General features: G+C 37.2%; 1 protein-coding gene across 3 annotated transcripts in view; it reads left to right on the top strand.

The window, feature by feature from the left end:
* Positions 1 to 12031: 12031 nt before the first annotated feature.
* Positions 12032 to 25211, top strand: part of GSK3B (glycogen synthase kinase 3 beta) — a 167619-nt gene continuing 154439 nt past the window's right edge. The window contains exon 1 of one of the 3 annotated variants that reach the window (XM_045507257.2): positions 12032 to 13136. In XM_045507257.2, coding sequence (XP_045363213.1) covers positions 13049 to 13136 — 88 coding nt within the window. In that variant the 5' untranslated portion in view covers positions 12032 to 13048. The remainder of the gene's footprint in view (positions 13137 to 25211) is intronic. The other 2 variants (XM_010970860.3, XM_010970861.3) reach the window with 2 other exon arrangements.

Genomic DNA, 25211 nt, shown 5'->3' with positions numbered 1-25211 from the left:
CTCTTGGCTTCTAAAATGATCATCATACTGACCTCAGAGTGCTCCTCTAAGACACTATTGGTGTCAGGACAATTTCTGTTTTGCTCCCAAGATAAACTAGTATCCCCATATCTTCTCAATATACTCTTACTTATCTCTAATCCCTGATTTCCTTAGCTTAATTATTCTTTTATCTATTCAAAGTTGCTCTACAACCTGACCTCACATACATAATTCTGACTCCACATAGTTATAGAGGAATCTAGTGACTTCCTAATGATAAATATAACATCATTTTGCAGTCTTTTTTTAAAAAATTGACATAATGGTCTGTTGTTTACCCTTGAGCTGTTCCTTCTGCTATCTCCATAACTTCACAATCCTTAAAAATGAGGGAGGCAACATCTCAACTCTGTTCTCTAATTTCACTCTGTTTCTCAGATGCCCCATTCATCCTTACAGAGTTAGTGGATAATCTCTTGTTCTCTTGATATAGCTTCTGATTTCCTTCTAGGCACTGGCCTTGCACCTCCTGCTGCTTTTTGGGTTTGGCAAATACCCTACTGAAAACCTTTAGTTTTTAACTAAATAGGCCTATAGTGTCCAGGTGTAACTGTAGTTTTCTTCTTCCCAGTGTGCTGTCCCAGCCTTTCCCCTTAAAAAAAGTTTGTAACAGAATTCCTCTTTCTTGTGGAGAAATTACTCTATTAGCAGGAGTAAGAACAGAAGATGGGTCTGACCAGTGGCTTATTCCATTCTCTAGTTGAACTATCGCCTGATCTCTTATATAGACATTCCCTCATTTTCTTGGTATTTACCATATGCTACTTTGGACCAATAATGAACTTTTCTAGTCATCCATCTATTCACTCATTCAATAAATATTTATTGAGGCTTTTTAATATACCTAATCTATGTCTTATCCCCTCCTAGCCAGATTAAAAATTACTAAGGAAAGTGAACATATTCTTCTTTTTTATGTTCTTCTTTGATTCAGTCTCACTAAGAACAGTACTTTGCCCATGGTAAGTATTCAGTGTGTTCACTAGCTAAATTCCAATTGCAACCATATTTCAAATCTAGAAGGACTTTATATGTACATCTTTCTTTAAGAAAAAAATCTCTGATTCATATAGTAGGTGCCATGAATATTGCTCTGTACTCAAAGAGTATTGGTTTTCAGTGCCTCTGTTTTATTCTTATGCAGCTATTAAACACAAATCACTACAACACATAAAGGGAGTAAGTAGACAAATGATAAAAAAAATGCCCATGAAAAAAATTTTTAAAAGGATGCCACTTTTATCTTTATGAGAGACTTTTCTTGCCTGCTCAGAGCACATACCTTCATGCCTTTAAAAAATATTATTCCAAGAACATAGTGGAATGCCATATACCTGTGACTACTTGATAAATATTATTGACCAGTGTACTAAGGTTGAGCCAGAAAAGCTAATTTTAGTTCTCCTTACCTCCATTTTTAATCTGTAAAGTGGGAGTAATATTACCTGTTTTCTACCTTATAGGTTTTGGTATATGTCCAATAGTATAACATTCATTATAAACTATGAAGCAGTACATGAAAGGTAAACCCCTGGAGTTGCCTCTTTGGCAAGCTTTAGGCTTTGAAAACAGCATTTTTTGGATGTATACATTCAAAATTACTCTTTAAAAGACCTTAAATATTAACAAATTCAGTCCAGCTAGTTTTTCTCCCAGTATTGGAATATATCCTTGTTTCTTTGGTTGAACAACAGGTGAAGAATAGTGTTTAACTTGTACTTATGGGTCATATTGTAAGAAAAATATGCCCTTTATTTGAAAAACTGTCAGCACTGTTAGTTCCATGAAGTGCTCACACAAATAAGAAGCATGTAGGAATGGGGAACATTGAATCAGATTCAGCAGATTCGTTTTTCACATCTCATATTCTTTATCAACTAAAACCATAATTATGAACTTATTACCAATGGTTTTAAAATTCATATTTCATTGGCCTTTGCCTCTCCCTGCTGATGCAGGACCTCCAGCTCCTTGCAAAGTCCCCTGCCCATAATTTCTGAGAGCCCCTAGACAGTGTTTTACATGGACTCCAGAACAGGTCTTATCTATGGCCACGTGGATGTCTGCTGCTGAGGCTTCTGTCGTCTTTGAACACTCCTAGTACTCATTACTGAGCCAGTCCTGTTAATTCAGGTCACCACCACCTTCTACTGGGCATTTTCATGATCTCCAGTGTGGTTCTCAAGGAATCAAAATGCTTCTGTGTTTTCTGCAGTCTCCAATACTGCAAAATTGTATCATATTTCCTGCAGAAGTGGAAACAAACCCAATCACTCATCTTTGGATTACATTTTGTGATGTAATAAAGATTTCAGCACATTCTTGTTCCTGGTCATGATGCTTTCTGGGAGGAGTCCATGAGACTGTGTTAGAGTATGAATCTTCAAGGTAGGTAAGCAATATCCCCTCAGTCCAAGAGTACCATTCAAAATAGGGTTCGCTGGCATGGCACAAGCATGGACCAATGGGAATACTGATTAGTGCATTGTAGCAGTGCAAACTGAAGGAAAAGTAGCCTGGCCAAACCCTCTCCTTGATGGCACCCATTTCTCGGCAGTCTTTCTGCCAAAACCCTTATGTAAACTACCCTCTTGGCAGCCTAAAGCCACCAATTTGCCAGATATGCCAAGATATGTCTGAACCCCAGAGGTGAACAGAGCTTTGTCCCAAGCTGTGATTCTCTGTTATATTTGAATGCATCTAATTTAGAAAATTTGATATGCAAATTATATTGTAGCAACAATAATGGAAAAATTTTAAATGTAAGAAAAAACTTTCCAAAAGCCAACAAATGAATAAAACAAATGTTTTTATTTTTGGACATTTCCTCAGAGTCTTGTCCATATGCAAACATTTTATAAAGTTATAATTTTAATGGTTATAATTAGGTTTCACTTTTTCAATTGTAATCATATTGTTCATTTTGCCAGCATTTACTGAGTTCCTGTTATGTGCACAGCATCAACTGAGATCAAGAGAAATGCTTCACAACTTCACGTAATTCCATTTAAGCAGGAAGAGAGTTAGATATAGAGGCAGACTGTGTGTGTGTCTTTCGGCAACTCCTGTTGACGAATTTTTCACTCGATAGTTTCTCTGGAGCTTAGAAGTACTTCACTTTAACTCCTCTCATGCTACATTAAAAGTTCAACTTCCATAGAATAGTTTACTTACATAGAGTTCCAGCTGACTGAGCTGTGTAAGATATTTGTTTTTAATTCTAAAAGCCATATCCCTCTGACCTTGAAAATATTTTAAAAATGCAGTAAACAGGCCATAATTAGGTTTTAAAACATTTAAGCAGTTTTCTCAATTTGCTGCAAGCAAATGTGTTTCACGCAATATCTGGCATCATTCTGGGCACGCGGGAGACACACAATAGGCACTTCCTAATGGTATCAGGGTATTAAATATTGTGTCTTTCATGTATTTTCCAATACAAACCAGCAAAATTTATGGAATTTTATAGAATCATGGCCAAAGTATTTAACTATAAAAATTAGAGTAACTGGATCACTTTTGATTAGAGGACTAAACATGAAAACTGTATTCAGATTGTCAAGAAAGTAGAAGAGTACTGACAGGAGGATGTGCTCAGCCGTCACAGACATGTTGATACCTCAACCAAAAAAAAGTCTGAGTTAGTATTTTCCTGAGACTCTTGAATGTTTCTAAACAAGTAGTAAGAATTATTTAGGGAATTAATGGTTCTTTTTCCTTAATTATTCCTTTTATCTTCAAATACTGGGCACTACCAATTCATATACAATATAACTTATAAAAATAAGGAACAATAGACATGGTGAAATAGTAATGGGTTTACAAAACTGAGCTATAAACCTCTCCCATGATAATCCTTTCTGGTCTGATATCTGCCACTTTCTACTCCTCTCTGATCCAGATGTTTTACAAGAACACACATTGCTTGGGGCTTTGTGCATTCTCTCCCATTCCCTTTCAGAATTTCATCCCACAAGACACAGAAGTGAAGTCCGAGCAAGGATGTATCTTGATTGCCACAATCCAAATGAAACTGTGTCCTGACTGAGGAAGACAGGCCCTCTCTGCGTTCCTTAACTTTTTTTCAGGTATTTTTCCCCCATCCAAGTTAAGCTATTCAACAGCCAAGAAACAGAATGACAACTTTCTTGTAGCTTTCACATTCACCATCAATGTGATATAGATTAAATATCTTAAGATTTTTATTCTATTCTGAGATGTGAGTCTTACTTCCATGTGAACAAGAAAGTATAACATTTTCTGATTTACTGCTGGCTAATGGGTTCCTGAAGTATTTATTCCAACTGAGAATTTTGCAGGCCTATATTTAATACATTTTAATGCCCATATAACAAGGCTGAATTACCTAGAATGTTGTAAAGAAGTGTACTTTACGAAGTGTTCAGTCAACACACTTATGTTTTCAACTCATGTGAAATCACTTATTCAATTCAATGTGAAAATATTTACACTCTGGCTGGCCTAAAAAGCTCACTCTAAAAAAATATGAATAGAAAAGGAGTAAAAGAAAGAAAATTGAAACAGCTCAAAATAATCTAATCAGTAAGGGTTTGTTACTTACTGAGGGTTTGTTTTCTTTTCATCTTATGCTCCTTTAGATGTTAAAATTAGAGCTACTCAGGTGGCCCATGTACTTCTTTATATCAGGTGCCTAGCAGATGTCTTGCATATAATAAATATTGGCTAGTTTCATTAATACAGTATAACTCTTATTACAAAGGATTATCAGTAAAAATGTCAGTGTTGGAAAGTTTTGCTGAGAAATTTGAAGTTTTTCCATTAAGAATTCCATGTAATCAGAGGCTAAGGAATATGTGAACAAATGAGTTATTTTGAGAGCCAATTCCCTTTTAAAACCAAACAGACATTAACTTATTGTAAAAATATGAAATAAAAATATTTAAAGTGAATATTTTCATCTATAGTTAAATATGCCAATATATTAATGAAATTATTCTAATTTCTGTCCTTTTCAATCTTGATTCAAATGTTCATATATTTTGCAGAATTGGAAATATGGTAATATATAATCTGAAGTGCTGTATTTTTACATTAGTATTATTTCTGAGTTGCTATTAGTCTTTGCTTTTATTATTTTTACTGATTGAATAATATGAACTTAATAGAACATAATTTACTTAACTACACCTCCATTATCAGATACTGTTTTTCTTTATTTTCTCTAGGTCCAGAGCTTATGTGCTACATAATTTCAAACTACCTTCAGCTCTCTGAATACCTTGTTACCTACATTTCTGCCACTGCATATCCTCTTCTCTTTGCCTGGAATGTTTTTCCCTTCAACTATTCCAAAATCTATGTCATACATCACATCAACAAGAGAAAGGACAAAAACCACATGATTATCTCAATAGATGCAGAAAAAGCATTTGATAAAATTCAACACCCATTTATGATAAAAACTCTCACCAAAGTGGGTATAGAGGGAACATATCTCAACATCATAAAAGCTATATATGACAAACCTACAGCCAGCATAGTACTCAACGGTGAAAAACTCAAAAGCTTCCCACTAAAATCTGGGACAAGACAAGGATGCCCACTATTACCACTCCTATTCAACATAGTCTTGGAGGTCCTAACCACAGCAATCAGGCAAGAGAGAGAAATAAAAGGGGTCCAAATTGGAAAAGAAGAGGTAAAAATGTCACTATATGCTGACAACATGTTACTATATATAGAAAACCCTAACAGGTCCACACAAAAGCTACTAGAGCTGACCGAAGAATTCAGCAAGGTAGCAGGTTACAAGATTAATGTTCAAAAATCAGTTGCACTTCTTTGCACTAATGATGAATCAACAGAAAAAGAAAGTAAAGAAACAATCCCCTTTAAAATAGCACCCAACGTAATAAAATACCTAGGAATAAATCTAACCAAGGAGGTGAAAGAATTATACACAGAAAACTATAAACCACTGATGAAGGAAATTAAAGAAGACTTTAAAAAATGAAAAGATATCCCATGCTCTTGGATTGGAAGAATCAGTATTGTTAAAATGGTCACACTGCCCAAGGCAATCTACAGATTTAAAGCAATCCCTATCAAATTACCCAGGACATATTTCACAGAACTAGAACAAATCATAGTAAAATTTATATGGAACCATCAAAGACCTAGAATTGCTAAAGCATTACTGAAGAGAAAGAAAGAGGCTGGAGGAATAACTCTCCCAGACTTCAGACAATACTACAGAGCTACAGTCATCAAGACAGCATGGTATTGGTACCAAAACAGACATATAGACCAATGACAGAATAGACAGCCAAGAAATGAACCTACAAACTTTGGGTCAACTAATCTTCGACAAAGGAGGCAAGAACATACAATGGAATAAAGACAGTCTCTTCAGCAAATGGTGTTGGGAAAAGTGGACAGCAGCATGTAAAACAAAGAAGCTAGAACACTCCCTTACACCATACACAAAAATCAGCTCAAAATGGATCAAAGACTTAAACATAAGACAAGATACAATAAACCTCCTAGAGGAAAATATAGGCAAAACATTATCTGACACACATCTCAAAAATGTTCTCCTAGAACAGTCTACTCAAGCAATAGAAATAAAAGCAAGAATAAACAAATGGGATCTAATGAAACTTACAGGCTTCTGCACAGCAAAGGAAACCATAAGTAAAACAAAAAGACAACCTACGGAATGGGAAAAATTTTTTTTGCAAATACACTTTGTTTAAAACAGTGGTCTATAAAATTTTTGTTCTTATACTCTACTAGTAAATAATTTTTAATGGCAGCTCCAATACACTCTGCATATTTATAAAACATATACTCTTGAACTCATATGATATGCACACCTAAGACATATATAGGAATAAAAAGATGAGGCATAATAAACAATACTTTAAAACAATTTTTATTTTATTTAAGGCCCCAAACTTTTTTATTCTCACCCCTCTTCCACACCAAATTACTAACTGTACCAGATGTATAGTCTTTAAACATTTTGGTAATTGTGAAGACTGGCATTAGCTACATCTGTCATACTTAAACTTAGGGTAGCCTCTGACTATAAAAATAGTAGATGGTAACTTTGTATTTCAAGAATTCTTGAGAATCCCAAAAATTTCAGGCCTACTTCTTGTCAAATTCGATTAGCTCATCACTGTTCTTTACCCATTGATGTGACTAACGAAGGGTTCCTATTCAGGGTAGAATGTCAGCTTTGCCATTTTCTGTTCGTTCTGTTATCTATACTTTATTTATAGGAATTATTTTCTATCTGTGAGGGTCAAGTTAGTTAAAAATCAAATAATATGACTGGAAATCCACTTAATTAAGCACAAGTGCCATATGTTGCTGGAAATTTTAAAAAGCAGGATGGCACCTTGTATTCACATTCCCTTCTAGGCTGTGGAGTCATCCCTTTCCTTTAGGATAGCTCTTTGTAGACCCTGTGGCACCTTTTCCTTTGACATAGGAACTGAAGAGAGCACTAGTGTCTACCAGTAAATTAACCATCAGAAAGGTAATTTCTTACTTTTTAAGATAGAAATAAGATCGAGCAGGTCTAGCATTCCAAAGGATCATCCTATACAACCTCTGGGTACATGAACTTGACTGTGGAGACCAGTAGTTTAAATACAACTTGGAAAATGATTTCTGGGACACCTTTCCTCCATAGTGCCCAGATGATATTATGGTGTTGTCTGTTTACAGGTTACTCTACTTGAGCTTCCCTAAGACTGGAGCAAGACAGTCACCTCTGAATGACTTTTATTCATCTTCACAGTCCTGTATTCCTAAGATCTGGCACAGCGCCCTATAAATCAAGTTGATTTAATCAAATTGAGCAGTTTCACACTGCTACTTCTTTTCTTTGGTTCTTCTGCAGTCTTTGTTTTCTCTTTTTAAGTACTTTCCTATGTAAAAATGAAGATAATACTGGAAAGCATGAATACAATATCATCCACAATGTCATCAAAATTAAATATTCCCAGACTCCTGTGTGTGGGTGTGCAAGCACAGACACATATAATTTTACATAAATGGGATAAACAATGTTACTTTTTGATGCAGGGTAGAGTTATCTAGTAGAAAGAGGCTGGATCAAATAGACTTGGCTATAGATTCCACCCCAACTCTACCACTTTTTAATTGTGTGACCTTGAGTAATGTACTTATTGCTCACTTTTCCCTCAGTCTAGTGAAAAAAAAAAGGGGGTGGGGGAGGTTAACAGTACCTATCTCTTTGGGTTTAGGGAAGAATTGAACAAGCATTCAATAAATGCAAATTTATTTTCCCTTTCTCTTAATCTTTACATTGACCTTGATAGTGGAGGGCTTTCCTAGGGTTCTCTCATAGTATCTTCCTGCAAGTATCTGGAGCAGACACATTATCTTATTAAATTTGGAAGACTAGCACCCAACATTTAGGTGTTTAATACATATTGGCTAAGTAAATGAGATCCTAGAAAGAGCTTGCTTGTGGAGTTCTGTTTGGACTGAGTGATTCTGGGTTCATCTAAATAAACTGCATCTCATATTCCATTTGCTATCTTCATTATTAAACCTGCATATATTTTCTTCTAGTTTCAATTAAAAATGCAGCTAAGTGATTCTGAGCAAGTCACTTACTCTAGTGTGCAGTTTCCTCATTTGTAAAAACAATAATGGTTCCATAATAGTACTTCCTAAGTGCGAAGTACTATGCAAATATACAGAAGCCAGTTCATTGTTCATTTTAATTTGTAACTATTACCTTGTGGACACCCTTACCAACCTCTTTTTTTTTCCCCTACCACACTACTTACCTGTACTGTATCACTCAGCTTTCTTGGATATTTATCTTTTTCTAATCCTCTGGTTTATTATTATTGTGGCTCAGAATCACTGATCTCTACAAGGGACCACGTGATGAGACCTAAAGGAAACCAAGCCGGTAAAAACCAAACTAGAGGATATAATCACAACTAGGCACACAGAGTTGAAAACATAAGGCTTAGACTTTTTGATAAAGGAAAATATACCAGGAGAGGCAGGGACTGTGCTTGAGAGAGAAGTACAGGGGATCTGAATCCTGGTTCTGTTTACTTTAGCTCTGTGGACCTCAGGTAAGTTAGTACATCTTTCTGGCCCTCAGTTTTCTCATCTTTAAAACAGAGGTGATAACAGTACTTACATCATAGGATTATAATTTGAGATAGGGTGTGTGAAGCACTTAAGAATAGTGTCCTGCACATTATAAACACTCAGTAAACATTAACTGTTAAAATTACTATAAACTGATAAGTGGTTTAAAGCAGGCGGGAAGGTAAAGCAAGAGTTTAAAAGGTTGGAGAAACAATAAATGTTAATTTCAGTCGTTCTGTATTTTCTCTTAAATTTCTCCCTTCTTAAGTCCTATTTCTAGACTAAACTACTTTTTTTCCTATAAAATTTCCTCCCCACCTTGATCAGATATTTTATATTAAACAGCATCAGTTCAAAACATTTGAAGGCAGCAACAGTAAAGCTACTAATCATAGTCTTAAGGTAGACTATTCTTGTACTTTATTATACACAAAATATGCATGTTTCTAATCTGTATAACCTAAACATTTGCTATTCACTTTCCTGCTGGTATAATTGGGAGTAGGGATGGGAAGTAAAGAGAAAGGTAGGATTTCAAGCTTTGTCTCACAGCATTTTAGGGACCAGTGGCAAGTCTTTCCTAATAGTTTGCATGGAGAGGTAACAATCATCTGACAAAGCTGCCACGTAGAGTTTGCTTTTAACATTCTTTACTTTCCTCCATGACATCCAGAGAACTCATGTTCACTCTTCCCTGCAAAGAAAAAGAGCTTCTACCGCTCTTGGGCTATAAAATCTATGCCCAGGTTTTAGATTACGGATTGAATGCATGTTGGCCACATCTACCCTGGGAAGTTTTTAGCTTGGCTTGCAGAGCTTGGAAATACTGCCAACATTTAAAAATCGAGAGATTTCATGCAAAAATCCTGCTTTAGGGTTTCTTTTGGGGGGCGAAAAAACAGAATCTTAGAACACTGGATCCACATTCCTCAGGGCAGCAATCTGCTAGAGCTGAACAGCTGCTCCCTTCAGTTACAGCACGGACACTCCAATTTGCCACGTTCCTTATCATTCCCTGTTGTCTTGTACCAGTCCAGTTTCATTCATTTGCTTTAATTTTCTGGCCCCTGTAGACATTTGAGTTTGCAAACGCTATCTAGACCTTTCCTGTCTCCCATAAAAGCTTACTTCGTTCTGTCCCAACTCCCTCATGAGTTTCTCAAAGCAATAGCTAATTAATCTGATTAAGAATGGGTATTTCTATATGTGCTCTCTAGAGATCGTATCTTAACAGAAAGGGGTGACTCTGCAGGTGGATATTAGACACCACGGGATTACAGTCAGGATGTTAACTGTCCACTCTACTTTTTCCGCTATCCTGACGTAGCCATACCTCACTGTCCTTAAGGCAAACCACAGGAATCGGTTCTCTGTAGAACAATGAACACTGGCGTATGTGTGAAACCTACTTAAATACTACTTTTATAGCTCGCCCTAGTTCCGAAGGACCAAAAACTACTAAGGGCTATTCCCGTTTCCTTGGAGGCTTCGGGATATCCGGCCTGACGGCACTTCCCCTCACCTGCTTTCTGGGATCGTTTTGCGGTGGGCAGTCTCGCCCGAGGAGCGCGCGCATCCAACATGAGCTCATTTCTCAGGGGCGTTTCTAGAAGGCCGGGCCTGGCCGCGCGCACCAGGCGCAGTCGGCCCCACTCTTATCAGTGGCCTCGGCGACTGGGCGGGGCGCGGCCGCCCAGAGACATTGCCTCTCTAAAAGCTTTGTTCTCAGTTTAGCGTCCGAGAACTTGCACGCAGCCCGGGAAGCGCCCTGCACCCGTCTGGCCCTTTCTGGAAAGACGCCGGTACTCGGGACGTGTACCCCCGGGCGAAGGGGAGCCTGGGGCGCGCAGAACGAGCCCCTCCCCGCCGAGAGTCTCTAGTGGGTGGGGATAGCCCCTAAACCCTCAGCTCGCTGGAGCTCTCCGAGCCTCGCCCCTGCGACCGCAGCAGTTTCGCAGTGGCTCGCGCTCTCGGGCTGCGGTTTCCACACTGGCTGCGAGTAGCCGCAGGCGAGCCCGTCAGACTGTCCGCCACGACCCAAGTCGCGCTTGTCCCCGCTGCTGGGACCGCCGCCGGAGGCCGAAGGCCAATCACACTGCAGCTAGGTCTTGCGATTGGACGGCAGTGAGTGCCGATTGGCTACCATTACGGGTTTCGGCCTCCCTCCTTTTCACTTTCGCCCGCACTCCAACTCCAAAGCTTCAGGCCAATGAGAAGGCGTTTTATAGATACCGTCCCTTCGCTTTCCACTTCTCCCCACCTCGGCGAGGGAGGAGACGTTCTGACTGGCCAGGCTGTCCTCGGAAGCCCCATCCCTTCACCAATCACCGAGGGAGGTGCACTCCCAGCGGAGTTTCGGCCAATTACAACGCGGCCGCGGTGCCCAGCAGTGCGCTTTAACCAGCGACTCCGGGCTTCACTGCCCTTAACTCTTCAAGCTTTATCGTGAGGGCCGGCGGTTCTGATTGGCCGCTGTTGCCATTGTCGAATTTCTCCTCCAGCCAGCCACAGAACAAGGCGAACCCACCTTCTTCTCTATCGGCTATCTTCGGCATTTTCCGCCCTTGGGCGTGAATTTCCAGCGACATTTTCTAATTGGCTCCTCACGTGGATCGGTTTTTTCCGGGAAGAGCCGCAAACAAACGACGTCCGTGATTGGCTCCGCTCGGGCTTCGGCTCCCCTGCCGAAGGGGGCGGGCGCTCCACTCGGCCGGCGATTCCCAGACGCCTGTTACGCGGGCGGCGGGGCGCTGGGCGGTGTAAGGCTGGGTGGGGGAGGAAGGAGGCGGAGGACGAGTAGGAGGGGGGAGGGGGAGTGGGGAAGAGCTAGGCGGCTGCGCAGACGGCGCTCCTTACACAGAGCAGCCCCCGACCCGGGCGAATGCGGGTTTGTGCTGGTGCTGCCGCCGCCGCCGCCGCCGCCGCCGCCCGGGCCGAGTGACAAAGGAAGGAAGGAAGGAAGCGAGGAGGAGCCGGCCCCGCAGCTACTGACAGGGCTCCGGGCTAGGGGCAAAGCGCGGACACTTCCTGAGCGGGACCGAGCAGAGGCGAGGGGCGGGAGGGCGGCCGCGCTGGTGCCGTGGACGGGGGAGGGGGCCCCGAGGGACGGAAGCGGTTGCCGGGTTCCCATGTCCCCGGCGTATGGGGAGCAGTCGAGGAGCCGCTGCCTGGGGTCTGAAGGGAGCTGCCTCCGCCACCGACGCCGCCATGGCCGCTGGATCCAGCCGCCGCCTGCAGCTGCTCCTGGCGCAATGAGGAAAGGAGCCGCCGCCACCGCCCGCCTCTGACTGACTCGCGACTCCGCCGCCTTCCAGCTCGCCGGGCCCTCACCGTCAGCCCGCCGGATCCCGCCGCTGCCGGAGCCGCAGCGTTTCTCGTCGCATCTCCGAGCCACCCCTCCTTCTCCCTCCCTCCTTCCCATCCCCCCTTCTTTTCAAGCGTGAGACTCGTGATCCTTCCGCCGCTTCCCTTCTTCATTGACTCGGAAAAAAAATCCCCGGGGAAAATATAATATTCAAAGTACTTATTTTCAATCAAGTATTTGCCCCCGTTTCACGTGATATATATTTTTTAGGACCTCCCCACCCATTTCTCCCCTCCAAGGAAAGGGAGAGGAAAGAATTGTATTTTTTCCCAGCCCCCAATCATCTATATGTTAAATATCCGTACTGATCTGTCTTCAAGGAGAAATACATCGCTCGCCTTTTTTTATAGCTATACAAAAGGACTGAAAAGCCAAGAGGACGAAATCTTTTTCTTTTTCCTGTGGAAGAACTTAATGCTGCGTTTATCACTAACCTAACACCCCAACATAAAACAAAAGGAAGAAAAGGAGGGAGGAAGGAAAAGAAGGTGATTCGGGAAGAGAGTGATCATGTCAGGGCGGCCCAGAACCACCTCCTTTGCGGAGAGCTGCAAGCCAGTGCAGCAGCCTTCAGCTTTTGGCAGCATGAAAGTTAGCAGTGAGTATTGATTTTATTTTACACCCTTTCTCCTCCTCACCCTGAAAATAAGAGACTTTGTAATACCATGATCTTAAAATATTAGACCTCCTGATAAAACAATCAGAGATAATGGAAAAGGGCAAAAACCTGTCTTCAGTCAAGGATGAGGCAGCTTCCTCTTTTCTCCTCCCATACCCCCTCCCCCGGTCTCATTAACCTTGAATTGAGAAAATGATTTTTATTTGGACGGTTTGTTTTGAAACATTTCTTACAGTTTTCTTGCTGTTGATAGTCATCCTTATCAAGTGGTTGAGAATGTCCATGTTAAAATAGTGATGGAAGTGTTTACTTGCTCATCCTTTTGAATAAAGAGGACAAGGTTTATAACCATGATGTGCTTTTGCAGAGTGTGTGGCTATTGGAATGAGGGATAGTTTAGTTAGCTCAGGTCTCAGGGGTTATTATAGTTTTGTATAGTTAATAGGGGAACTAAATGTTACTGTCTCCTAACATTTCTTTCTTGCTTATATGACTATACAGAATATTTATTCTTATTCCAGACATGAACTTACTCAGTACCAAACTCAGGTTTGGAGGCCAGCATTGATTCCTCCCTTTAGAAGGGACTGGTGGGGCTGATAGATACTCAGTAGCAGTAGTATCTCAACAGACATTGTTTTAAATTGAATAAGTGGTTTAATATGTTATCTCTTAACCTTCCTGATGTGACATTACCAGTCTACCACTATAGAGTTAATGTTTAATCGAAAGGTAATTTGGAAGTAGGTCCAAGTTTTGATTGAGGTTTGTATTGTCATGTTGCCAAATAGTAAGTTGAATGTTAATTGTCATTGATTCATCATTTAAGTTCAATTTTGGGGTGCCATTGCATTCAGTGCTTGTTAAATGATCTGGAGTTCGGGAATCCCTTCTTGGAACTGTTTAAAATACTCTTGAATTGGTTTCTTGTGGAATTTAGATAAGACTATGGAGTTAGTTAGAATAATAAGGATTTAGACTTTTCTATCATAGGTTTTGCAGAAGGCCGTGGTCCTGAATATCATACGGATATTTGGGCTCTGTTCAGGGTTGTTGCTAGGCTGTCCCCTCTTCCCAGATTTGTGCAGAAAAATCTATGTTCTTGAGTGTTTCATATATTAAGTATTCAACATTCCAGTGTATATTTATGAATGTTTATGTGATATTTAATGACAGTTTATTTAAACATACAGAATTTGACAAATATCTATTTTGTTTCCTTATTCCTTGAGAAAGGAGAATCATGAGGGTAAAGAAAAGCTATTTTGTTGCTTAGAAGGAGGAGAGAATTGAAGAACTGAGATTAAAAAACAGTATATGCAGTTATGTGAAATTGATCACATCCTTAAGCAACATAAAATGATCACTATTAATTGAACTCAGGATTTCAATTCATACTGGCTTTTGAAACTTGCCTGAAACGGGGTAGTCTGAGGTAATAGCTGAATGGGAGATTATTTTTGAGAGTTAAATATTTTTTTGGTGACTAGCTAGTACAGAATGCAGGGTATGTGAAGAGGGAAGCTGATGATGCATCTTTCAGGGAATGGTCAAGCTTTCTAAGCACTTCATGGGGTCATTTGAGAGGAATAGTTAAAAATTCTGGGGTAATTTTCAGCTATGATGAAGCAAATCTTTTAATAGCTGCTTAAGAGGCTCTTGTGGTACTGGAGTGTTTGTATGTTTTTCATCTTGGTTTAAAAACCACTCGAAATCAATTTTAGGTAATTAATTTATTATATCTGTTTCAGAGAGCAAAATAGAACAGCTTATAATAAATTTGGGGCCTTTCGTTTCCAGGATTCTCTTTGAAAATGACCCCTTAATTCTCAATTGTGTGAATGTTGACTGAGGATGGAGTAACTTGTAAAGTGTGTAGGTTAAAATGTTGAATTTTTTGTTACCATATAGGTTGACTTAACATTTAAAAAGTTGGAGTTCAGTGCTAATGTGTTTTTGACAACATTGACTTTAAGGACATTTTAGAAGAAATGATGTGGTCTCTTTTGATATTTACTATAGAAATTAAAACTGAGGGAAAATGTTAAAAATTGTTAATTCATCAAAAAATAAGCTTCAATAAAAAACTAAATGAATAGTAAACCCATGGTGGGGGAAATAAAAAGAAAGGGAAATAATTAGCATTTGTTAGAGCACTAGTTTTCTAAGGGACCCCTGTTGAAAAGAGAGATACATAAGAAATTATAGCCCTTGGCCTGAAAAGCTTATCACTTAGTTGTGGAGGCAGGTTATAGGACAGAATGTGAAAACAATAGCCTGATGACTGCAAGATTATAAATACAAATAAAATGCTGTGTTTAGAGGGACAAAAAGGGGTGAGGTAGATTGGTTGGAGAGGGAAGACTTCCTATAGAGGGGTGTTTTAAGACAGGCGTTAAAGGAGGCAGTAACTTGAGTTGATAGAGAAGCATAAAGGATTCTAGATGGAAGGAATGGACAGAGGCACAGACATGGTGATTTTTGTATGACAGATCAATGAATTTTGTGCTTATAAAGCAGGTTGGTAAATCTGAGTTAAAGGGGCCTAAGTAGAAAAATAAGAGATGCGGTTTGAGAAATGTGTTAACGTTAACTAATAGAGGGCAGAGGGGGCCTTGTAAGAGTTTGGTTGAGATTCAGGAGAAATTGGAATTTACTAAAGGTTACTGAATAAGGTACTTGAAGGTGATTTGGGCAGCCAAGTTGATGGATTAGAGTAGAAACATTGGAGCCCTTTTAAGGAGTAGCAGGGTATGTTGTAAATAATTAGAGAATATAAAGTAAAATGTGAAAATGGGATGAAAAGAATACATTTGAGAGACAGTGTGAATGAAGAACTGGCAGGACTTTGGATTGGATCGAAGGGGAATATTTGGGAAGGAGTCAGGAGTTAAAAATAAATTCTGATGTTATTGGTCTGGAAGACTTGACCGCCAAGTTATATTGTTGATTGTAATGGGAAAGTTGAGAAAATACTGAGATGAGAAGGTAGATGAGTTCACTTTTTGAAAATTTAATATACCATAGGTTTCCTTGAAATTCAGTAGACAGCGGTTGGTTACTGGCAATGATATTTAACTTTCTAGTCTATTAATTGCACTGTTTCTAATTTTTCTACACCTAAAAATGGTGGGTTTATTTTCAGGAGTAGTAAGCTAAGGGTTTTTATTTATATGCTTTCCATTTGAAGTCCTAAAAAAGAAAATAATTTTTTATGTAGATTCGAAGGCCTCACACTTAAAACCTAGTTGTAATAGCCCCATGGTAATTTATTTGAAAATATGAAAATATTTTTTAGACTAAACTGTGACATAAAATTTTTAGATATTTTATACAGCCTTTATTGTTTGTTACATGCTTAAAACTTTTTTTTTTAAAATAAGTAATGGCTATTCTTAGGTAAACCTTGCTTTTAAAATGATGGTAATATGAAGACTAGCAGAAATTAAAAGTTTATTTTATAACAAGCATTTCTTGCCTTTTTTGTTAAGCATTTATGCCAAGTTTAAATCAGTATATTTGAATTTTTTTAACTTAATATGGTGAAACCATTTCTTTTTTGTCCATATCCAGATTTAAGTGTTAATTAAATAAATTTTAATAGTCATATGGTTCTTTCTGTAGCATCATATGTAGTTTACTCAAAATAGATATGTGGTGATTTTGGTTACAATATTAGTGATAAATTATTTTGGTAAGCTATTAGTGAAAATTTAGCTAGTTACCTAACTAAGTTAAATCACTTAAATTATTCCTTCATATAAAACTTTTCTAGATCAAATTTTTTTTTTAGTGAAGAGAGAATAATTAATACCAGCATATTACTGTACAGTATTTAGTTATATGGTGATTGAAACCAAAGAGCAGGTGCTAACTTAGCGTTCTATTCCCAAGGGAGCTCAATCGCTTTTGACATGTTAAAAATTAGGTTATTAGAATTTAGCCGATTTCTAGATTATCCATGTTAATGTAGAAGAGAGCTCATGTGTGAAACTGAAAACCGGAACCTTTCATTAAATTTTCATTCCTTTCCCAATAGACCTTTCCATAGTTGTTTAAACACTAAGACCTTCAAGTAAGAATTGCATACTTTCTTGTTGCAGTGCCTCTAGAATGCTAATTGTGAAATGACTGTAAGGCAAAAGTTCTAGGAAAAAACTTGAAGGGAACCCAGGAGATTAACAAATCAGTTTTGACTGATAGGGAATTGCATTTAGAAAATGAGGGTGACATCTTCTCATTTCACTGGGATAGTTCTATTGCAAAGCAGTACATACTTGTACCCTGTGCTATCTGCCCCTTGTTTTGTACTTGGGTTGCAGGTGTGAGATAGTGTTTTGGAGAAACAGCAAGGCTGGGAAAGTGTAAGCAGAAGATTCTGAGACCAGACGAACTCTTTTTTTGTGTGTGATTTATGATTAGAGAAGGCTATGAAACATACATGTGCTGTGTGCCAACCCTGATGCCACAGTTCCATACTTTTTAATAAGACTCATGGGAATTTGGGACAGGGATGGTATTAGGCAGGCTGTGGAAATGTGGTGTCTCTTATGATGCTCCACCCTGCAATGGAGAATTGAAGGGGCAGAGCACATGGGTGTGATGGGACTATATGCTGATACTAACAGGACCAACCTGATTTCCCTCCCAGATATTGTTCTATTGAGACCATAATCACCAGGAGTAAATGAATTTGTTGGAATGTTTAACGTCATTTTCTAGCTTATTTTGGGGGGGTGGTTTGTGGAGAGGGAATCTTGCATGATTTCAAGAATAGGAGTATTTTCATGGTTCATTGGTTTTAAAGTAGAGATTGCAATCTTTGCTTCTCTCTTGGGTTGTACAAATCTTCCTTGGTTATATAAATTGTCTTTGAAATTGGTTGAGCGTGATGTAGAAATGTGTATTTATGGAAAGACCTGTATGAAAAGAACAGCGAGGAAAAACTGACAGTAGAGTTAAAAGAGCAATCTGTTTTCCCCAAAGCTTCCTACGATTAAATTGATAAAATAAAGGGAACTTATTCTATTCTATTTATTATTGAGTTTTTAGTCCAGTTTTTTTTCTTTAATGCGTTAATATTCAGCACATAATAGACATTCAGTAAATTATTTCAGTTTATACCCAAGTCTGTAATGTACTTGTCTGGTACAAGATATAAAGACACAACTTTGTAGATTTGGATTCTTAGTTTACAGTCTCCTTTCCTACTTTTGCTTATGTTTTGGGGAGAAAGGACTATTTTCAAATGATATGCAAGTTAAAATTCTGTAAATGGTTGAATCTTATATTTTTGTATTGAGTAGTTTACTTAGAAGCGTTTTAGTTTGATGAGATTTAGACTATGATGTTTTGGTTTTTTTGAAACAAATTCTGCCAAACCAACGTTTCCCTTTGGTCTCCAGGGTACCATGGCCAAACAGTGGCATAAATATGAACCCTTATCATGTTCCCTTATTAGCATAATTTGGTGTTGTTAATTTCTTGATTGTCCTTTTAAATCAATTTAGTAATAAAAAGTAAACATTTCTGACGGAGGCATTATTTTTCTAGCAACTTGTATTTTAGTTGGTGGTATAATTTGAAAGAATATATAGGCCAGAGAAATGGTGGGTAGGAAGGCAAAAATATTAGTAACATTGGTGCATAGCAGTAACATTAATACTCCATTTTTTCATTACCATTAATTGTATTATGTTGAATTCCTTGGCTTAGGAGGCTAATAAATAAGTTGCTTTAATAGAAAGTGGCTATGAATAATGTGATTGACTTGTGATATGCCTATTGAATGTTTACTGTGTGCTAATAATCACTCTGCCAAATTCTTTACATGCAATAGCTCATTTTAATCAGTACAACTTTACAAAGTAGCTAATACTATTATCCCCACTTTATAGAAAGGTAAATGAGATTTAGAGAGGTGAAGCAACTTGTCCAATATTACCTTGATAGAAAGTTGCTCTCCTAGAATTTAAACCCAGGCATTCTGATTCTAGAGCTCTTGCTCTTTATTATATATGTTATAGAGAATGGATTGCTGTTAACTTAACACTTGGATTCCAGAGATAAGCTAAAATGCCTTTTGTTTTTAGGATAGTCTTTCATTGATAATTTAGCAGTGAACTGTGTAAGACTTTCATGATTAGTTCTGCTTTTGAAATTAGTTTCAGGCATGAGTGTTAGCAAATATAGGTGTATTGGAAAAAAATCCTCAATTCTTCTAAGATTTCAGGGAAAACGTCTTAAGACTAACATTGAAAACAAAATTATTACAGCTTATGCCATCACTAAAAGAAAAATAAGTAATATATGGTATTTTTTGGTTAAATGTTCAGTTGGAGCAGTGGTTTTTTTTTTTTTTTTTTTGAAAAGTACTGCTTGTTTGTAAGTAAATCTGGTATATTTATATTTCTAGGTAATATTAGAATGTGATTCTCCAAATTAGCCATTATTAAGGATTATTATTCCTCTCCATCTCTTCCTGTAGGTTGTGAAGTGTTCTAAGTGTTCTGCTCTTTGTTTTAATATTTGACAGCAAACTTAATGAAAGTTTTTAAAAAAATTATGTACACAATCAAGTATCTATTGGACACCTGTTATGTCAGGAGCTGTGAGCCTTCTGTTTTTTTGTTTTGCTTTTTTAAAGAATCAGTGTGCATTGGGAACATCACCTTTTTGGAATTAATTGGTATTTGATAATCAAGAATTAGACCAAAAAGCTCCTGAGTAGCTGAAATCCCCAGACAAATGGTACATACACTTACCTCATAGGTTACTTTTTGGCTTTTAGTTAAAGAGTTCTTTATTTTTTAACACATAGTTCTAAATCATTCAATTGCCTTTAAAAACACCCTGAAGATTAGAAAGAATGAATGTACACTGATATTAAGCATTACAGCTTCTAAAAAGAGTAGACAGACAATTCAGGAAAACAGGCATATTGGGATTATTTAGTATAGGCTCACACAGCTCCACGGGAAATCACTCTGATAATTGTTCAAAATGTTGATCTGGAGAAAGTTCAATTATACTAACTTCACTCTCTTTTGAAGGGACAGAAGGCAGGAAAATCTTTTCTGGATAGCTGAGTTTCTGTAATAACTTCTCACTGCATCAAACAGTCTAATTTCTTTGTCACTGAAGTGATGAGGAAGAAAACTGGGTCATCTCTGTCTGGTTGACCAACTCTTGTTGGTTCTCAGTGATGTGGATAAAGATACTAAAGTGTAGTATTCTAGCCCAGGGAATAATTTCTAGCTCTTTCTTTCATTGTTCATCTCTGTTTGTTACTCAGCAACAGCATTTTACGTGATTTAAGATTTGTTGCCTTATTTTTTCTTCTGTGATATATATAGAGTTGCTTTTTGGATTTTAACATGCCTATACCTTCTATTTGTAGAATGCTTAGAAGGCACTGCATGGAGTCATTTAAGCTTTCTTATGAATTAAATTAGCTGTAAGAGAGTAACTTCACCAAATACACTTATAGCCTCTGTAATGAGAATTGAAAAGGTAGGTACCTTAATTGTTGATATGAGGAAAAAGGCCAATCAAAGCAAAGTACTTTTTTCTCTTTTGGAGGTCTAAGAAATTCTTAGGGGCTTAGTTGGCTAATACAAGTGAAAAGGTATTTCAGATTTCTTTCCAATATAGGCTAATCTATCTTTTAAAAATGTGACTCCCTCTATTTCCCCTTATTTCATAAAATTGGTTAATTCTTTTTAATTGATCAACCATTTTCTTCAAAATTTGTGTTGAAGTTACTGAGCTAAGTCAAATTGCTACTCCAGCTCTGAAGAGAAGGGAAAGCTTTGAGTTGGTAGGGCTTCAATAATAATATATAGCTATATGTATATTATATTTGTATGATATATAGTAACTACCACAATAGTATTATTAATTGGATGCTGTATAATAGTTCCATACTGTCTTATTTACATATTATGCTTTAAAAAACTGGAATTTACTTGCATGATACAGAATTTAAAAAGTACTCATGATGTCTCCTTCCTGTTTCTGCTCTGTAATTACCAGTTGCCTTTGCTGGTGACAGCCAGCATTCCAGTTTCTTAAGTATCATCCATAGACATTCTGAATCTTTACAGGGTATTTCTGCTCTGGAATCATATTTTGTATATACAGAACTAAATTAACACTGGCTTTAGCATAAGAGTGTTAGAATTAAAACAATGTTTCTATCAATTATTCTAGAAAATTACTATTGTTTTTCATTCTAGTAGATTACTAAACTTGTTTTTTTGAATATGATGGGGAGTAAGTACAAAAATGAGAGAGTGCTTCTGTTTGGCTATTAGAGGTAAAATGGTAATAGTCATAACTGATGAACACTTAAGCAGGACACTGAAAATATTCACCACTGTTTGTATATTGAGAAACGATCTATAGTGTCCAGCAGATATTGTTTGTGTCCTTGCTGGAAATATTTCATGGTAAAAGAAAAAGACAAAAGGTTATTGATATTCTCACTTAACTTTCCATTTTTCAAACATCTTAGATGAGAAAACCTGTTCTCTTGAGAGATCAGAGGCGCAGAGTGCGTCAATGTCAGTGAAGCCTGTGCCTTTTACCTCTTTAAGAGCGCACGGTTTCATTCTGCTCCTAAACCAAGCATTCCTTAATATTAAAAAATTAAAAAATTTTTTTTTTATTTAATAATGTATTCTAGTCATATGACTTAGTCTTGTTATGGAAGCTAAACTTCTGTGCCTCATGTTTCTTAGAGGCAACCTAAACTATGACAGCTATTTCCTCTAGGAGTTTTGTCATAATTTTAATTAGTATGCTATTTGTCTATTTCTTAAAATTATTTTTAGATATTATTTATTGTCATCTCATTATGGTAGATATTATTTATTGTCATCCCCATTTCCCTTTTACTATTTTACTGATATAATTATACCACCAGTTTTAATTTTATTTACTTAAATTATTATTCAGATGATTAATACTCAGTATCTAAACATTAAGCAATATTCTGTGCAGAATTGAGTAGTGTACAATGGTTACCTTTCCTTTAAAAAAAAACTGTTTTTTTGAGATCTAATTCACATACCATAAAACTCATTAATTTAAGATATATAGCTCAGTGGTTTTCAGTATTCATGGAGTCTATAACCATCACTGTAGTCTAATTTTAGAATATTTTTATCACCCAAAAAAGAAATCATGTATTCATTAGTAGTCATTCCTAATACTTCCCTTTTTCTAGCTCTAGGCAACCACTAATCTGTGTGGATTTGCCTATTTTTGACATTTTATATAAATGGATTCATACAATATATGGCTTTTTGTGACTGACTTCTTTTACTTCATGTAATGTCTTCTAGGGTTTGTCCATGTTGCAGCATTTGTCAGTACTTCATTACTTTTTATTGCTGAGTAATATTCCATTGTGTGGAAATGCCACTGTTTGCTTATCTGTTCATCAGTTGATGGACATTTGGATAGTTATCTACTTTTTGGCTATTAGGAATAATACTGCTATGAACATTTTTGAACAAGTTTTTGTGTGGACATATATTTTCAGATCTTTTGGGTACATAGGTGTGGAATTGCTAGGTTGTATGGTAACTCTGTTTAATAATTTAAAGAAACTCACATATCCTTTGCTTTTACATTTTTTTTACACTTTTTTGTTGCCATTTTTTTCTTGCAATTTGCAATGATTACAATCTTAATTTTTTTTTGCCTCAATTTTATTGGGCGTTATGTAGATTTTGCCCTACCCTCTGTTCTTTTCCTGGAGTGTCCTTTTCCTAGAGTCCTGTCCTACTGCTGGGATCTGGCCTGGTTGTTCTCCATGCCCCCAAGGTACATCTGTCATCCTCTGGCTTATTTCATTGCTCTTCAGAGTCCACTCTCCTATTTCCCGGATCCCATGTCTGCATCACCGTGTAGTTCTTTTCTAACTTAATCTCATGACATCAGCCTGGAGTATTAACTGTTTGGTAAATGTACCTGGAAAAGTTTTTATTTGTTTTTTTCTCCCACTTTTGGTCCAAAAGAGTAGTTAAGAAGCTGACAGGCTTTTTTGACAGTTGTCTCACCTTTCATTAATTTGTCACTGAGGCATAGATGTTTTGGGAGGTTACTTTGTGTCATATGATCAAGTGATTACCAGGCCAACATGAAGCAACAACATGAAGCAAGTACAGAAATCTGAACAATATAAATATTAAGCAGTTGTTTAAGCAGAACTATTCAATAGAAATATACAAGCCACAAGTGTGAATCACATATGTAATTTCAAATTTTCTAGAAGCCACATTAAAAAGAGTAAAAAGACAGGTGAAGTTAATTTTTTGAATGTATTTTATTTAAACCAGTGTGTCCAAAATATTATTTCAACACATAATCAGTGTAAAATTTACTAATAATAAATTTTGCATTTTGTGGGAGGGGGTACTAAATCTTCACAACCTAGTGGGTATTTTATTCTTACAGCACGTCCTAATTTGGAGTAGCCACATTTTAAGTGCTCAATAGCCACATGTTGCTAGTTGTTACTGTATTGAACAGTGCAGATTTAGAATTTTCCAGGAATTATGTTATTGTGTGATACTGTTGTCAGTCTGTCTAATCATATATGTGGTCTATTTATTCTAAAGGAATAGATAAGGGGAATGTAGATTAAAAACACTTCATTGATTTGTCTCATTGCTTTGTTTTGTTTTTAGTCGTATCTTCAGTTTATTTTGAAATTTTATACCACATTAAAGGAGGTTGAGAGATTTATGTTCTTCAGAAAGGTGCTTGGTATAGGAGGTAATGATTTTTTCCCCATATTTTAGCATAACTATTAAAATGTATATTGAAATTCTTATTGGTATGCTTGTTAGATATTGTCATTGCCATAGTTGACCTGGTCCCAGTGGAATCCTATTAGTCTAAATATTCTTTGTCATATACTTTCTCCCCTTGCTCTTTCAAAGACCTACCCACGTTTCAGAATCTCACATGCCACATCAGCTACTTAGTCTGCTATGCCTTTTGCCGTAAGGTATGAAAGGCACTTGTGTGTAACTCCTGTAGCACAATCACTCTTCTTATATTCTGCCTTGCATTCTGGTTAACTTGTTTTGTCTCTCCCCAGGTGATTATAAATCCCAGTATGGCAAAAACAATATTTTACTCATCTTTATATTTCCTGCAATGTGGATCACAGTGCTTTCTATACACTTAGTACATATTTAAGTTGAAGGCAATTTGTCATGATAGTTACATTTATACTATACATGATAGTTAAATATGGTATTAGAGTTTCCAAGTCATCAAACTATTGCTGATGTTTCTAGAAACATTTAAGTTTTGATATAAGAAATTAATTTATGAAGTTAAACCTAGGTGTTTGTTTAAACACAAAGGAGCAATAGTAGGAAAAAGAAAGAGACTCAGATACAGACATTTGTGTTATCCTATATGCTTAGCACAGAGTGGCTGTGAACTCTTTGGATGGATAGCTGAATGAAAGAAAGAACTCCGGTGCTAGGTTGCATTGTTTGATAAGTACAGTACCTCTGAAACATTGAGCCTATCCAGGTATTATAATACCCCAAGTCCTCCAGGAGTTTATTTGGAGTGGATGAGGGTAGAAGACAGATTTAGAATAATGAAAAGTGACAAATCAGTTTATTTTCACCAAGTAGGCTATTCTGCAAGAGATAAAGTAAACTATTTAAATATGAATAGGCCCTTTCACCATGGATGTACTTAGACATGTAAATTTTTTGTGGGGATTGATGAAAACTGTAATTTTTACAGGCCCTCTTTTTACATCTCTCGGATACTGTTTATTTGTCTGATAGACTAGTGTATATTTGTGTATCAATTCAAGACCTTTCCCAGAGAAAGTAAGAAATATTAATAAACAATATAGATTATCTTGCTAAATAAACCAACCTCTTAAATAGCTGTAAAATTTGACTGTATTGCGTTTTGAGAAACCATGTTTTCAGGATAATTGGTTTCTACTGATGAACATGGTATCTACTTCTGTGATTAATTGTGTACATTGTGAGATGGTTGGCTGGCCTA

This window comes from Camelus bactrianus, chromosome 1 (assembly GCF_048773025.1).
Source record: "Camelus bactrianus isolate YW-2024 breed Bactrian camel chromosome 1, ASM4877302v1, whole genome shotgun sequence".
Taxonomy (NCBI): domain Eukaryota; kingdom Metazoa; phylum Chordata; class Mammalia; order Artiodactyla; family Camelidae; genus Camelus; species Camelus bactrianus.
This window is presented reverse-complemented; position numbering and strand designations above follow the sequence as displayed.